Consider the following 12,047-nt stretch of genomic DNA (forward strand, 5'->3'; position numbering starts at 1 on the left):
CTGCTTTATGTCACTGTAAATTAAATATCAGCATTTGGACAAAACAAGCCATTTGAAGACTGAGCTTTGGGACATAAGTTAAATTAATGTAAATAATTATTAATATAAATATGATTTTTTAAATAATTTATTGATCTGTAAATAATCATCAGATGAATTAAAATAAATACAAATAAGATATTTGCTGTGCCCTTATTATAATCATATGAAAATACTTCAGTATATTTGCATGATACTGTAATACTATGAAAATTATGATCATAATTATGTCAAATTTCAGTCTAAAATGAATTAAAATGGACAATAAAACAATAATGCTTTGCTCCAGAGAACTGAAAAACTGAGATACAAATGAATTAGTATCAGAATACTTGCACCACTTCATCAGTATAACACCTGCTTATTGGTCAGCTATCTCCCAAGAGCTCGGTGAAGGACCCGGGATTTGCCCCCTCACCTCTGAACGAACCTGTTCCTGAGATGGACTGATCAGCACCTGAGTGTCCAACACTCTGGTACTGTGGCGCAGACACTTCTGCCCTGAAGAGGGAAGAACAAAGAATAGAAAGAGGACAGACAGGCAGCCAGCCAAGGAGAAGCAAACAGGAGACGGGGAAAGTCAGAGCTGAGGGAGGTAGCGAACAGATCTGAGCAGCGAGCGAGAGGCCAGAAGCAAATAGGAGGGGAACTCAAAGAGGTCAACGTGAAAGTGAAGTGGGATACTGAGCGAAGAAGAGGAAGGAAGAAGAGTTGAGCAGCTGAGCCGGAGGGACTGTCTGAGGATGAGATGCCAAGTTAACTCAGTCTGCAGTGAAATCCCAGTCTGAGCAGAGCTTTGAGGATACAGAGGCGGACACAGCCGACTGGAAAATAACAACCCAAACAAGAACAAAAGTTTCTTTGTCTTCAGGTCAAGTTAGGAACAAAACTAAGGCCACTCCTCATTGGCTACTGCACTGAAAAACATTTCCCACATTCAAATGTGAAGTATCTTTGTGATAGAAATAGATTGATCATCTCTCTTGCCAAGACTTAGGTGAGAAGATCAATACATCTCTCATGCCTGCACCTTCAATATGAAGCTACAGCCTGCAGTTTATTATCTTAGCTTAGCATAAAGGCTGCAAATATGAGGGGAGGGGAGGGGATTTGTTGGATCCATACAAAGAAATCCACCGTCCAGTTAACTGTAAAACCACAACTTGCTGCTTAAACCCAGCTTTGGACAGAGCCAAGCTTTTCGCTGCAGCTGCTTATTTACCATGAAGGCGTCAATCTTGTCATCTCACTCTTATAAGAAAGTGAGCAAGTGCATTTCCCAAAATGTTGAACTCTTCCCTCAAGTCAGCTCTCTTTCTCTCACCTTCCACCTCTTACAAAATGTCAAATTCCTTCATTTTACAAGCCAGATGTCCAGAATAACATGTAACCTCTATCATTTATCAAAAGAGAATTCACTACAGGAGCATTCACAGCATGCAGGACGCCTTTCCGGCTGCCATTTTGTCCTCCCCACACAGAGCTGTGTCTGTTCTTGCCTGTGTTCATCGCCTCACTTCACAGCTCAGCTGGAACCCGACTGTCTGACTGATGTCTGTCTGCGTCTGTTGTCAGCGTACTAAACCGCTGCAACACATGCAGGCAGAGAGGTGGCACAGCACGGCTGCAGGTCTCTGTTGTTTTCTATCCAAAAGGTCCCACCCATGTTCAACAATCGCCCGACTGCTCCTGCACCTTCCTTCCTTCCTTCCTCCTTGACCCCTGACCAGCCAAACCGGCGGGGTTGCCGTGGGAACGGGGCTTTCTGCACGAAGCAGTGTCAGACGGTTTGGACGAGGAGTCAGACCCAAACAGCGACTTACCTGTGCCCTTGAAAGACGCCGTGTGATGGGAGAGAAATTCTTGGAGATAGAGGTTCAGGTTACAGGATTTTAAGTCGACGTCCCACGACCGAATACCTGCAGACATAACAGACATACGTATGGTCACGTGGGGCGACATCAGCGGTCATAAACAACATACACATGATTTCTTGATATTCAATGGCGGATGTGTATTCATTCAAATTACATTTGTGACTACAGGACAATTAAAATCAATAAAATGCTTAAATATTGTTAATAGGGTTCTGTTTTTAACAGCAAATCATCAATTAGCTGGTGTTTAAGTGAACTATAGACCTGCACAATTACAACAGTAGCCATAGTCATCATTCAAAGATTTTGTTTTTCAGTGAATGGGGGCTCATATTTGGCCCCCTCACAAGACAAGGTGAGATATCCTGAATATACTTTGTTCAAACAGGTGTATGCACTTGAAGGAAAATGGAAAAGAGGGAGACAAAGAATGCAGTAAATAAATAATAAACAAAAAACATATCAGCTTCCTAAAAGCAGTATTCATGGCAGAGCAGTTATGTTGTGCATGTGTCATAAAGCGGCCAGTCAGAGAGAGAAAAAGCATGACAGTGAGAAAAGCCTTCAGATTTCTGCTTCTCACACTCATACGTTTAAAAGCACTTTGGGATACTTGGAAAATTCTCGTCTAACAGCTGAAAACTAGGCTGCCTCTCTTCCCTCGTGACAGGCTGACATGTTGGAGGAGGCTGCGTGGTTTTCAGCAGACAGTGATGAAATATTGAAAGGCCTTTTGCATCCTGTCTGTAAATAATGTCTGAATCTGTGTTTCTGTCGCCTCATCCAGTCACAGCCTTTCTGCACTTTCTTTCTTTCTTTTTTTTTTGTTTGTTTTTGACTCAAACGTGCCTCATAGCTGCACTCTGGCAGCAACACGCCTACTGCACCGAACTATGATATGATGCCATGTAACGTGTACAGCCGTACAGCCTCCACAGCTGTGCATAAACACACACATCGTTTACAAGTGGCGATGTGTTGGCTGAATATCAACAAACCCAGATGCAACATCTTCTCTTTGCATAAAGACACACTGAAGCAAAAGACGGATGGCCCGCTCCAGACCGCTTTTAATCCTAACGCGCCCAGAGGGATGAGGTGATGCTGATGGTGGAGCACCGCCAGATGACGCATCTTCGGTCAGTAGGGTGGATAGAATTACATAAACACCGCATTGGGGTCAGCGTAGCATCGTCGCTGATTATTTAGGCGACGAGAACTCGCGGGCGTCTGGCTTTTTGCGCGCATGCAGAGCAAAGCAAAGCGCCGGACGGTGGCTGGAAGAGGCTTCTTGACATGAACGTACCTCGCTCAATCTCCCCGCTGATGTGCGCCGTCTGTCCGAGGCGAGCGGTCCGTCCGATGATGATGAGCAGGGAGTATTTGTGCTGGGAGAAGCGGAGGTCTGCGGTCGCGGCGCGCCTCGGCTCCTCCTGGACCTCCCTCTCCGGCACCCGGCTGGACGCCATGTTGGAAAGTTGCAGCTGGGGTGTGATGTCATTGAAAACGCCTGACAGCGCCTTTTATCAGCGAGAGATGAGAGCTGCTGCGCCGGACTGCAGCCGCGCATTAGCGAAAGTGTAGCAAGGGGATGAATTATTGATGACACTCGGCAAAGAGGGATCAATATGTTTCTCTTTATTGTTGTCCGCTCAGTGTTAGTTTAGTGGTTTTAATCAAACGCAAGTTACCAACAAGTTTGAGGTAAAATGACAAAAACTCAGCTGCTACAGTGAGGTGATCTATTGTTTTTATGATGCTGCATATGTTTTAATAAAAGTGCAACAGATACACAGACACTTGATTATAATTTAGTTGATTTATTGACCTCCTTGTCTTACAAATGTGTCTAGAAACTGATAGCTTTACTATCTCCCCCACATAACAGGAACAACAACGACAAATGATAAAGAAAAACAAGGATTTATGACAAAAACTACATTCAAAGTCTGTCGCAAAATGCCACAGTCCTGCACAAATACCTCCCACGATCACAAACACTGGGGGAGGGACAGATGGACACGGACCTTCAAATCTATTCAAAACCAATATCCAAAGACTTTCCGGTCCAAGAATATAAAAGAAATCACGAGTGACATTTTTATTTTGTTACAAACTTGTTACAAACTCTCTCCTGTGTTTTCTTGCACCACCGTTTCTTTCACAAACATTTGAGAACGTAGAAGTTACAGGAGGTCCCTCGCGGACAGCTGCACAGCGTGCCAATCCGCGCGCCTTTACGCACGGCGCACGGCTCCCCTGCGTCACACTGCAATGATAAAAACAACACGGGTGCTTGAAAATGCGGGTGTAGGTTGTAGGCTCGCTTACCTGATCAGAGAACAGCATTTCAAACGTTAGAAAATGACGCTTTGATTCCAGTTTCCTAAATCACCCCAAACCTCAGAAACTCTGAGAAATCACAATTAAAATTATATACATACATAAAAATGAATCTATTTTAACATATTTCTAGATAGTATAAATCCAGAAAACATTGCACTGGTAGTTCAAGTACAACACTAACTGTGTGTGGGGGCTATTGCTTGTTATTTAGCGTTTTGTGTCAAATTGTTCTTGTATAATTTCTATTTAATTCTATTCATATTTCATATACATTAATAATTTATTCCCTTTAGGTTTCTGTCTTTGTGCTGCTGTAACCCGAATTTCCCATCAGGTGGATCGATAAATCATCACCTCTTTTATTATTTCTAGTTAAATGTACATACCGAAGGCAGCCAGCCGAGCTTTTTCTCTAAGGGCATCTCTTTGCTCCTCAGCTTCTCCAAAACTTCTTGCAAAGCGTCGATCTGCAAGAGAAAATAAGTCTACAAATTAAATTTCTCCTGTCATACAACAAATTATGCCACAAAAGGTTGCCATGACTGCTTCACACTTCACACATGTCTCCTCTGCAGTCTCTCACCAGGTCTTTCTCCTGTTGGGTCTTCAGCGGGAAATCCAAGGAGCGCGTCTCCAGGGAGGAGTCCTCCGCACGGGCGAGCCACAGGTAGGCGCAGCAGCAGGTGGCCGCGAGGAGAAAAGCTCGGGCGCTGACCATGGTGCTGAAACACAAGGAGCACTTGGGCGGGCGGAAATGAGCGGGTGGTCAGGAGGCTCCCTGGACGTGTGGAGGGTCTGGAGGCGTCCTGTCCCTCTTTAAAGGCGCTAAACGGCTGCTGTTGACATCAGCCAGCCTCTGAAATATTCATGGCCATTTTTGACACGGGTGACACTGCTCAGCACCTTTGTATCTCTGGATGATCACTGGAAGGGAGGTGACATGATGAGGGTGGGGAAAGGTGGGTTTGCATTTCATGGCACATATTTGATAAAGTCATCTGGTGGCTGAAAGGACGTCAAACTTATTTCCCTTCCAAACGGATCGATTTCAAATTTTAATATGGTCTATTTTGTGCAAATGAAGTCTTTTTCAGTTAAATATATTATACTTCTGACCCATTAATGAGTCATTTGGATGAGTCAGAATCAGGCTGAGAACTCACCACATATCGCTGAAAGAAACTGTGAATCTGGAACTGTAATGTAAGGACGTTGCACTGTCTAAAGCATAATATTATACTCTTAACTTCCAGTAATGGAGGGTTGCTTTTGTCAATACAAGACTTTTCCCTTTCATGTGCTGCTGCTAATCTATTCTGCCAATCTCCTTCTGTCACCTCTGTTCAATAAAGATGAAATCAAACCTCAGGTTAAACCACACTGACACCAATCTGTAATCAGGATCCAATTTCCTCTTGTAGGAATAACCTTAACCACCTCCTAAGCAATCTGTGTGTGTGTGTGGCTGGCAGGCCTATATTTACACACCTACCCTGTCAGAGACCCCATGTCACTCATTACCCCCGAGAGGCCATTCCTCCACCTTGCTGATCATGATCTTCTCCTCAGAGAAAGAGACAAGGCTAAAGCAGACAGCAAAATGACTGCAATGATCAATGCAAAGCCTGTGACTCATTCGGATTGATGAAAAGCAATGGAAAAACACATTTCAAGGTCTGGTTTTGGAGCGTTTGACCCAATACTCATGTACAGAAAAACAAGGTATTATATATTTAACATTTAACAGATTATATTGCACTGCATTGGGATCTTATTATAAGATTGCATAGCCTAGTGACCCAGCACTCGCCTGCTCACTCTTTGACATGAGCTGGAATAAAGACGTGACAAAAGAAGAAGATTTTGACAGACTGAGTGAGGACAGAGAAACTAATTTCAATCATAAAAGCATGTGGGATGATGCATGAGGCATCTATACGTGTCCATTCAATGTGATGTAAGGTGCAGCCATTAAAAATGACATATTTCACACCTCATAAATGTGATTCAGTTGATGTGTTAGAATGAGCAGATACAGTTTGTGATGTTGTAACCCAGTGTTGATTTTTTTTTATATGTAAATCTTTAATGGCAATATTGGATTTCAAATGGTTAATGTTTAAATGATTGGTCAAAACCAGTATGAATGCATCAATGTACAGAGATTTGGCAGTTTTTAGTCAAGATATGCTTTTATATTCATACTTTGCATTTACAAGTGATCATACTGTAGATTAAGTTGCTGCAGTGCTGCTGACCATAAACAAGTACTGTGTCTTGTTTTATTTCATTTGTGTGTTTATGTATATGCTTGGAATATTATTGTCAATGTTGTTTCATTACATCTTGAAATTTCCTTATTAATATTGGTTCTTGTGGTTCACAAAATGAGAAACGGGAATCCAAATAAATAAACAAAAAACAATATTTTTTAATTATGTGTCAACCATCCTCCAAAATATCTATCAGAGTATAGATAAGTAAAGTAAATCCAAATAACTTAAACACAGACAAGCCAATGCATCAAATAATGCACTAATTTAAGAATGTTTACTTTCAATTTCCTGTAATTGTCTCTATTTATCTGATTACTCCTTGTCTTGTCTTTTTTTTTTTTTTTTTTTTAGTATTTTATGCGTTCACGATTTTTTACGGCTCTTGCTATAAGTACCCACCTGTTCCGCAGGGGGGCAGCAGCGTACTTTGAGGTACATCAAAACTGAGAATAAGTCAACCGGAAGTTCAGGGTACTTCTCACAAGCAGCTAGCTCGAACAGTGTTGTTGAAGTTGCCGTCTGTAGTCTAACGTTTAATTCTTCTCGTTGAGTTTCCAGCAAAAGCAACATGTCCGAGAGAAAAGTATTGAATGTAAGTATGGGGACGCTAATGGTGTGCTAGCGTTGCTAACACAGTTTAAACTTTAAACGGTTACCTTTAGCGTGCGAGCTGTATATGAAACCAGGCAGGATAACGTTAGCTTTGAAGCTAAGTGTGGTTTTAATGATAACGTTGAGCTATTTCGTAGTGAACGCTGGCTTGGTAGATTTGTCATAACTGCTCATTTGGGACATCTCAAGTAAATTATGTGTTAGCTACGCCTAGTCTGTGTAGAAGTCATTGTTATTACTACTTCTGTCGTTACTGTTTCGTTACTAGTTCATTGCCTTTCAGTAGCTCACGTCTGTGTTTTGCCCTCCACAGAAATACTACCCTCCGGATTTTGATCCATCCAAAATCCCAAAACTTAAACTCCCAAAAGATCGTCAGTATGTGGTCAGATTGATGGCTCCTTTCAATATGAGGTACGTCTGTTCCATCCACGTTTGTCAGTGTGTGTTTCAAACACTGTTTGTTCATCTTATATCATGTTGTAAGTTTCACTTTCTTTTACTGCAACATAGCTGCTGTGGCAGAGGACAGAGTTTCGATTACAGGGAGAAAGGAGCTGTTCTTAATACACAAATATAAACAACATAGTGCAGTTGTCACAAGTGTTAATTCAGAATCTCACAACTGCCAGTAGTCAGCATGCTGTAGCATAACTGAACTGAACAGCCGTTCAGAGCAGTCCTAGGAGAAAGGGGACAGAGTTAAAGAGTAGAATCCACTATTCTTGATTGCTTTGGAAAATAAGCTTCCAGTGAGGTTGGTCTGTCCATCTGGGGAATGTGCCATTTCTCTCAGGAAGCAGGTGAACAAATGTGAACCTATTAAGTCTTATTATTTTTGGGGCCAATGCCAATATGTAAGCAAGTGAGAGTTCATATAAAGTCTTACAATATATTGGCCAATTTATTTATTAAAGACCATATAAACAAGCATTTTTGATAAGGATTCCTTAAATGTGGTTATTGAAAGAATTGGCCCACAATGAACTTGTCCACTTACCGGTGAACAAACGATGTAATGGCTTCTAAATGACCCCAAACATGTTTTGGGCTTATTTGTGCAGTTATTTCTCATTACTTATTGACCAACATGTACGCAGATATCTTTATATCTTTGATAGACAAAAATTGGTCAATAAAATCCACCATGCTGATGATCTACTTGTCTGAAGCACCTAGTGGACTGAAAGGAAGTTGCAACTGGTAATTTTTGCTGCTTTTGTTGGTTTGTTTGCACTTCCATGCTGTCCTGACATGGACGAAATGCTCCTGTAGAGCTCTTGGTAAATGGATGGCTGTCAGTCAGTCCAGGAATCTTGGCTAGCTTGTTTCATTTAAAGGCCAAAACCATTCCTCATATTTTTATGTATTTACAGTAGGACCAAGGCTACCTCTTAGTGACAAGGACTTTTGGCCTCTGTGAATAAATCCTGTGACAGTGGATTTATCAGTGTTGCCTATCTGGTTGTCTGCAGGTGTAAAACATGTGGCGAGTACATCTACAAGGGGAAGAAGTTCAATGCACGCAAAGAGACTGTTCAGAATGAGCTGTACATGGGACTTCCCATCTTCCGTTTCTACATCAAATGTACCCGGTGTCTCGCTGAGATTACGTTTAAGGTGAGAGTATTTAATGCTCATCACAGTGATGTTTATTGAAATGAGACAAAACAAGTACTCTAAAAGTAAATGTAAAACTGTGCCTGTACTTTCTGAAAGAGGCATCTCCAGCGTTATGCATCAGATAAATTCTGACACTTTCATCTCATGTTGTGATGATAGACTGATCCAGAGAACACAGACTATGCAATGGAGCATGGTGCAACACGAAACTTCCAGGCTGAGAAACTGATAGAGGAGGAGGAGAAGAGAATCCAACAGGAGAGGGAGGAAGAAGAACTGAACAATCCCATGAAGGTCAGTGTTGTTCCTTTACTGTTTTATTTTAACTGGCAGTTGGGATGAACATTTGATGATTTCCCAATTCTCTACCAGGTGTTGGAGAACCGCACAAAGGATTCCAAGATGGAGATGGAAGTTCTGGAGAACCTCCAGGAGCTGAAGGAGCTGAACCAGAGGCAGGCCCAGGTGGACTTTGAGGGAATGATTGACCGGTACAGAGAGCTGGAGAGGAGAGAGAGGGAAAGGGAGAAAGAAGAGGATGAGCGAGAGACAAAGTGAGTGAAGAAGGTTTAAATAGACAGTGTCAGAATAAGTTCTGCTTGTCATTTGTATTCTTACCTGTGTCATGAAAAACTCAATTAAATCTGAACGCATCCATTTTTTCTCAGAGAGATGTTGGACCGTGCCCTCGTGAAAAGACTCAGAGACTCTGACTCTGACTCGGAGAAGGAGGAGGAGAGCAGCAGAAGCTCGCAGTCAAACAAATCTAACACAGACAAGCCAACAGATATCCTCACCATTGACAAACCCACAGAGGCACTGGTATGTACAACCACCCACATTCAGCAAAGTGTCTGCCCTATTAAGTGCTTTAATTGGGTTTAGATGAAATTTGCAAATCTTTCGCAGTTTGCTTTAGTCTATTCCAAGTTAATATTTCAGCCCTTCAGGTCTTCATCCAACAGCTCATTGTGGTCACTGTCTCTGCTCCTTCTTGATTATGCAATATTTCAAACTGATCCGCTGTCCACCTGCCTGAAAAGGACTGTGTCTTGTTTTGCAGATACATTCTTGCTTAACTATTGCTGTCAGTGCTAAGCTTGGTGGTACGTTGCATTTCCAGAGACTGCTTCAAATAACGGTCACCCTCGGTTTCACCTGTTGAAAACTTTGAATAGGAATTAGCAGCTGGAGGAAATGTTGAAAGCTACCATAGTGAGCTAATTACACAAGGCAAATTAATTTCATGGACATTGCTGAAAAGATGAATAAGGGAATTAAAATGTTGGTGTGGTCAATATAGTGTTATATTCTTTGTTTTTTTTTTCCACACAAGAGGACAAATACACTTGCAGGATGAGTAACATACTATGCAGATGGCCTTTTTTCTTGTATGGTTTAGAACTTTCATAAGATACAAGATGTAAAGTGTTACATGGTATTGACAGCTTTATAATTTGTATGATTTGGTCTTAAATGCTGTTCAAAGTATAAAAGGTGTTAAAAGCCTTATGAACTAAAATGTAGAAATGTACAGATTTCCTTTACTCTAATGAAGGTGCCAACACTAAAAAAAACTCAACTGAAGAACTTAAAGAAGCCATCCTGTGAGCAGGAAATAGTGGATTGTCTCATGCTTTTTGCTTCCACAGGGAGCCTCAGCGGGAGGAGTGAAGAGGGCCAAGGTGGAGAGCTGGGAGAGGAGTGTTGGGGCACTGGGCGGTGGAGGGGCATTAGGGTCTCTGGTGGTGCGAAAGAAACCAGCAGTGACTGTCACCAAACCTGGTCCAGTGGCAACCGCTGCTGCTCCCACATTACAAACAGGTAACACATCTGTATATGTTACTGGTTATATGAAAGCCATGTTTAGCCTCACTCATCTGAAAGACATGAGCTAATTTCTTTTCCTCTCCAAACATTTGTCCCGTGTGTTCCCATTAGCACACGTGTGATTTTTGTATGCTTTTAGGCTTTCTATTTTCTTGGACACACAACCATATTTTTTGCTGCTTGTTCACATAGTTAATCAAGTGTGTATATGATTCGTAACGCACAATCATTATGTGTCTTGTTTTACAGATTCAAAGGCATCTACAGCTGACTCCAAGAATGCCTCTCAGCCCGTTACCTCACAAAATGCCTCATCATCTCTCAGCCTGCTGGGGGCGTATTCAGACAGTGACAGCAATGACAGCGACTGAAAAGAAGATGCTCAGGATGGACGTTGATTTGAGTGACTGTCATATAATTGCATAAATGATGCAGAAAGGAGTTTAATAATATGGAACTTGAAATCATATGTAAACCAGTTTCTGGGTCTCTTCTCTGAAAACTTTTTTCATAAACACTGATGTAAAGATTAACAAGTCACTGTGATGGTTGGCAGTCATGAGCAGGAATTGTGTTGTCTGCTGTTGAAACACAGTGAAACAAAAAGAATTCCTTCGCTGATCCACTGGTTCATTGACCTGTTGTTACAGAGAATTTAACCCAGAAAAATGTTCTTGTTTGAATTTTTGTGGGTCATATTTGTCCTGATTAAATATCAGGTATATATTTTAGTGTTTATTAAAATCTGTTTACTTTAACTCTTTGTCTCTGACATGTTTTGACATCTTTAAATACCTCTCTTTTAATATACATGTTAATGTAGGATCAGGGACCCTGGAAACACTCCTTACTCAAGGTCCACTTAATTTTTGTGGACCTTTGATTGTCTTCAGAGCCATAACATGACTGCTATTTACATTAACCCTATTTTGTATTTTCCTGTTATCAGAAGCTCTCTCACAGCTAACCGATTTTATGAGTCGACTGCATCCTCTAAGACATGAATTGCACTGATAAATAATAGATATGGCTGCCCTTGACATTAAAATGAATGGCCTACCTGTTTGCCATCATATCACTGTTTTTATCTCAGTGTTCCTTATAATCCACCCCTGGTTTGGTGGACTGTGTGAAGCACTAATATCAATGCTGTAAATGCTGCTGCATCTTAATGTTTCTTTGAGGTGATGAGAAGTCTTCAATCTTAAAGGTGGACAAGAGCTGGTAAAAGAAAAAAATATATATATAAACGATGGCAATGTCCATATTGCTGGAGCTGCATCTGTGAGACAAAGGATTATATTAGTGGATTTAGCAGCAGTATTAATGCATACTACATATCTGAAGGTTTAATGTCGACCAACCAAAAACAGCCCAGTACTCCCCTTTAAGCCAACCCGCCGTGTGATTGTGAGTGAGTGTTGTGTCGGAGACGGTCTGCTCC

The 12,047-nt window shown here is 41.5% G+C and overlaps 2 protein-coding genes across 2 annotated transcripts; one reads left to right on the forward strand and one right to left on the reverse strand.

Annotated features, from left to right (window-relative positions):
* Positions 1-4,077: 4,077 nt before the first annotated feature.
* Positions 4,078-4,980, reverse strand: LOC121618845 (cocaine- and amphetamine-regulated transcript protein-like). The gene is made up of 3 exons (XM_041954473.1): positions 4,846-4,980; positions 4,649-4,729; positions 4,078-4,185 (listed from the first exon to the last, which is right to left on the reverse strand). The coding sequence occupies exons 1-3, from the start codon at positions 4,978-4,980 to the stop codon at positions 4,078-4,080; spliced, it is 324 nt and encodes a 107-aa protein (XP_041810407.1).
* Positions 4,981-7,006: 2,026 nt separating this feature from the next.
* On the forward strand, positions 7,007-11,636 carry yju2 (YJU2 splicing factor homolog). Its single transcript, XM_041954296.1, has 8 exons — positions 7,007-7,130; positions 7,464-7,564; positions 8,626-8,770; positions 8,933-9,067; positions 9,146-9,327; positions 9,442-9,595; positions 10,426-10,597; positions 10,853-11,636. Exons 1-8 carry the CDS (start codon positions 7,107-7,109, stop codon positions 10,972-10,974), a joined length of 1,035 nt encoding a protein of 344 aa, XP_041810230.1. The 5' UTR covers positions 7,007-7,106; the 3' UTR covers positions 10,975-11,636.
* Positions 11,637-12,047: the final 411 nt, after the last annotated feature.

Source organism: Chelmon rostratus, chromosome 15 (genome assembly GCF_017976325.1).
Source record: "Chelmon rostratus isolate fCheRos1 chromosome 15, fCheRos1.pri, whole genome shotgun sequence".
NCBI lineage: Eukaryota > Metazoa > Chordata > Actinopteri > Chaetodontiformes > Chaetodontidae > Chelmon > Chelmon rostratus.